Source organism: Cucumis melo, chromosome 4 (genome assembly GCF_025177605.1).
Source record: "Cucumis melo cultivar AY chromosome 4, USDA_Cmelo_AY_1.0, whole genome shotgun sequence".
NCBI classification, from domain to species: Eukaryota; Viridiplantae; Streptophyta; class Magnoliopsida; order Cucurbitales; family Cucurbitaceae; genus Cucumis; species Cucumis melo.
Genome location: NC_066860.1, coordinates 26573818 through 26578841, shown reverse-complemented (window position 1 = coordinate 26578841; position 5024 = coordinate 26573818). Strand labels below are relative to the sequence as shown.

Here is a 5024-nt window from a genome sequence, read left to right as displayed (position 1 = left end):
AGATATGTTTGAAAATCAAATTTTTGATTGATTTCTCCTTTTTCTAAAATCACTTAACACACTATCCATGCTTTCCTGGAATAAAAATGTGATTGCTACTCCCAAACACCAATGCTACTACTTTTTATTGTATTAAAATCAATTTACAATTTTAATCCATCAGGTCATATTAACATAAAATTAAAAATTCAAATCTTTTATTAAAATGTTTTACAAACCGAGGTGTGTGAAATGCAAAATTGAAGATTTTTAATAGCTATTTAACGCTTTGAAAAATTAGGTATCTATCATTCATCCATTTAATAGCTCTTTAATTTTGAGAAATCAATTTAAACCCTTTATCATAAAAGAACTCTATTTACGTAGTAAACATTATATGTGAAACTATCCAATATTAAAAAGTGAATAGTAACTAACATTACCTATTATAGGGGATTGTCTCATCAATCCTAAAGTGATTAAAATCCTAACCCAGATTTCATTGGTAATGACTATTGATTAAAAAAAATGAACATCTTAGAAAGGACATCTCTAGCAACATACATAATGTATTCAGAAAGCTTTATGATGCATTAATTATCTAGGATCAAGTCATTTCACATCAACATAATTGAAATTTGACCATCCCTATCCCTACTAAATAAAATCTGAAGAAACAATGATCCAAATAAACTATGCTAAGAAATGAAGATGACATTCCTATAAAGTAGAAAAGTCCCCTAAATGTAGCAATGATGTATCTCTATCAGGTTCGAAAGTTCCAAAGAAAAAAACGAAATTAATTAAGTACTTAAAAAGACTCGAAAGAAGGGAAACAAAGTGAGTGGAAGACATGTGTAGAGAAATATATAAAACGATGAAACACAGTAATAATTATTATTAATAAAAGCATTATTAATAATATAATATAATATAATATAATAAATAAAAATAAATAGAAAAACATATTCCAAGGTGAGGGGGAAGCACGAGGCGATAGCGACAGTGAAGAAGAAAGGGCCAAGGTCCAAGGAGGGGATAGGATAGGCGAATAAGGACAAAATAAAAGGGGCAAATCACAAACAAATACAAAGGTAATTCAGTCCCCAACCCCAACCAAAATATGCAAACACGACGACGACTACAAATAGAATCAAATATCTCTGTCCCGTCTGCATTCCGGTGGGAGACTCGGGTAACGCTTCCGGTCGGTACAGTAATTGTAAATGGTGTACTTTTCGCGAACCCATCTCAGCCTCCGGTATTGATACCCATCGAGGTCTTGAAACTCCTTTTGGTCCCACCACCGTGTGCCTTGCGTGGCGCAGAATTTGGCTTGAACAGACGACTCACATCCGTCCACGTGGAACCCCTTGTACGACGCTACAAATGGCGCCTTGGACCAGTCCGTCTTCTCCAATCCTCCTCTTGTTGCCCAGTCGTCCGCGTTCCATAGGCTTGAGTATATCTTCATTGGCTGATCGAATGGGAACTTCACACCTATGTCCTTACAGTTCTTGAACACTCTTATTGGCACATCGTCCACGAAAAACCTGCCCCATTTCATATTTATTTTGTTAATTTCAAGTTTTTAAAAACTCTGATAAGTGATACCATTTTGAAACATTATTTTACTCACACTATCATGTGTAAGTTCCAGAGAACGGAGTAGGTGTGGAAATCCTTCGATGGGTCAAACCATAGATAAATCCTCTGCTCACGGTCGCCTTTACCGCCGGTGAAAACGTTGGTTTGAAGAATGGGGGGTTGTCCAGATCTGTTACCCAAGAACTCGAAGTCGATTTCGTCGTGTTCGGAGTTTTGAGAAGAGAGCTGCAAGACAGAAAAAAGCAAAATTTCTGGATTAGAAAAACTGAGCAATGTGGTTTAGTTAAGTGTTGATTTGGGGTTGGAGTTAGTTTACGTAGAAAGCAGTGACGACACCGGCAGAGTCGCCCCCGACGAGTTTCATACTCATACTGAAATGGCCAAATAAGTAAGAGCCTTTGGACTGGAAGCCAGTGCCGGTGTATTTGTCGAGAACGAGGTCGACTTCGGCTCCACCATTTTTGTACTTGATGTGGTCGAAAGCCCAAGTGGGGACGTAGTTGCGGCCGAATGGAACGTTGAGGGGCCTTCTAGGGGCGGCGGCGAGAGCAGTATAAGAGAGAGCAAGGAGGAAGAGGAAGGAAAGGGGGAGATTATTGGAGATGGAGGCCATTGTTGAATGTGATTGTGAGGGAAAAAGGGAGGGAGAGGGGGGGTTTAAGTAGGGAGTGATTTAATGTATTAAAAATGTGTGGCGCACAGTTTTAAGCCAATCGACAGTGACGATTTCCATACAAACAGTTGGGTCAGTGGATTGGCGGTGCTGCGATGTTTTTAAATTATTGGTTTTTGTTTTGTTATTCCCATGGCCTTCATTCCTCAAATTTCTACTTTACTCTTCCTTACTCCATTTTGGTTCTTCCATATAGAGAAGAGATTTTACAAATTTTTTCTTTCCTCGTGTTGCTATTAATCAAGTTTAAAGTATTTCTGAACAGTTAAAAAGTTGATCATAATAATTTAAATTATTTTAGTTTTGATTATAATAATATGTATTTGAGATATAAATTATTTTAATAAAAGTACTTAAAAATGATAAATTTTAATAACTTTAGAAAATTATAAATCTCGAACCGGTAACTAATTAAAAAGTATAGTAGCAGTAAATGTAATTATTATAGTATTTGATAATACGAGTTCTCAACATGCTAGAGTTAGTCTATCAATAATATATTTTGTCATGTTTGTAATTCTTTTAAAATATTGTTATACATGGATTTACTCTAAAAAAGTGTTACTTAATGCAATTACTTTTTTTTTTTTTATGGATATATGGATAAAATGTCAATATTCATAGATAAATTTACTTTTACTTGCTAACTTGAGCTTTTGAACAATTTGGTTGAGTGATACATGTGTTTTCCATTTTTCTAGTTTCATCTTAGGTTGTATAACAATAGATGACAATGGTTGCATTCAAAACCTCATCTATCACTTAGCACACTTAATATCTAAACATTATTTAATTATCAATACTCGTTTGGAAGAAAGTATGAGGGAGAAGTGAAAAATGCTCAATCTGTCACCAAATTTAAAAATTTAAGAATAGAAATTAAGATAGAGAGGATGAAAATTAAATGAGTAAAGGTGTGGATTTGTTCTGGAAAGGAAAAATAAGAAAAGTAAATTGTAGAAGTAAAATAGACAAGGATTGTATTGTAGTGTGTTATTAAGTAATGCGTTGAATAGAAATAGGAAAATAAAAATGGGAATGATTTGAATGTCTGTCGGCGAGATATAGAGAAAGAAGAGTACAAAAGAGAGCAGCAGTTGGTGGGAAGATGCTCCGAAATTAGACGAGAATGGGAAGACAAGTAAAAGGAAGGAGGTGCAAACAATTTTGTTATCATAAAAACAAAGCCAAAAGTAAATATCAAATGTAAATAACAGTGTACTGAGTTGGTTAACCATGGTTAATCATGGCCATATTATCTTAGTTTTGATGGGACCGTAAGAGAAATAGGACAGTCTTTTTAAGATTGGATGGAAATGGAAAAGGGGAGGAATGGGGACGTTTTGCTTTGGTTGTCAATTGCAATATTGTGGGGGAAGGGAATCAGGGAAGGGTCCCAAATTGTTTGTTTGTTTTTATTTTTATTTTTATTTTTATTTTTATTTTTATTTTTATTTTTATTTTTAAAAAATGATAATACAAAAATGTTAATTAATTGAGGGAGGGAGGGGAGGGGGGGGGCGTCAAACTTGAAGACCTAAAATCTGAAGAGGTTGAAAAATGGGTGAAAGGAGGTGTAGGTGGCAACAGGTGGTTGGATGAGAGAAAGTGAAGGGGGGAGAAAATAGGAAGGAGGTTGGCCTTTGGGATGACAACACGTGTCGGGTCTCCCAACGGGCCCCACCTCGCCACATGCGACATTAATCAATCCCCTTTCTCCGCTTTTTCCTTTTACTTTTACTTCTCTTTTTTAAAACTCTCCACCGGTGGTGCCTTCAGATAATACACAGTTGCTTTGTATGTTCTAAGGCATCTGATTCAGTTTTTTCTTTTTTTCTTTTTTTTTCTAAAATTATAAATAAGCTAATTCTATATATATTTGTTTGAATAAAATATTATTGCAATTTTTTTTTTTTTTCTTTTTATTGTTCCTCTACTTTTCTGCTATCATGATTTCTTTTTAATTGAATTGAATCTTCCTTTCGTAATATTAGCAGCAAATAGAATGTCACCACATTTTTTGGACGGTTCTACATTCACGTTACACAATATATCTCCAATTTTTCATTAATTTTGGCTAGAAAATGTTTTATAAAACAAATATGCATTTTATGATTTTTTTTTAATTTGTTATTTTTGTTTTTGTTTAACTTGTTTCGGTGTTCAACTACAAATAAATAAAAAAGTTTGTTGTTAGGATTAGTTGTTCAAGATGTTCTCCAGAGTTGGAAACACAATTTGATTAGGTGATCATTGAAGTTGATCTTCACCAAAATTTATAGTGAGTGGTACATGTCAAAACTGAGAGAGTTTGGTGTAGAAATTAGTTATAGGAGTTTATAATTGATTATTAGAATGGATCATATAAAGGAATCGTTTTTGGTGTTGAAGTTGGATGTTAGAAGATTAAAATATGTATAATGTTAGATATTAAAGATGAGAATATAATTTAAAAGGATACGGTTAAAAAGAGGTACCAAACAAAAAAGATTGCCAATTCAAACGGCATTGATTTCGTTGGACATAGTTACGACCTTACCCTAATATTACTATTTTTAACCTCTTCGTGGATTTGCGTCTATTGTCGGCCACCCATTTTTTAATAATACCAACCATTATTATCACATCTAATTTAATCTTTTTTTTAAAAAAAAAAAATAATAAAACTTCGTTTGTTCCTTATTTAAAGTATTTAGGAAAATATCAATCTAAGAAAGTTAAACAGATCATAGGAAAAAGAAATTAAACTTGAGGAGAAAGAAGT

The 5024-nt window shown here is 33.7% G+C and overlaps 1 protein-coding gene across 1 annotated transcript; it reads right to left on the bottom strand.

The window, feature by feature from the left end:
- Nucleotides 1–855: 855 nt before the first annotated feature.
- Nucleotides 856–2455, bottom strand: LOC103502833 (xyloglucan endotransglucosylase protein 34-like). Its single transcript, XM_008466945.3, has 3 exons — nucleotides 1904–2455; nucleotides 1619–1812; nucleotides 856–1532 (listed from the first exon to the last, which is right to left on the bottom strand). Exons 1-3 carry the CDS (start codon nucleotides 2198–2200, stop codon nucleotides 1133–1135), a joined length of 891 nt encoding a protein of 296 aa, XP_008465167.1. The 5' UTR covers nucleotides 2201–2455; the 3' UTR covers nucleotides 856–1132.
- Between the last annotated feature and the right edge of the window lie 2569 nt (nucleotides 2456–5024).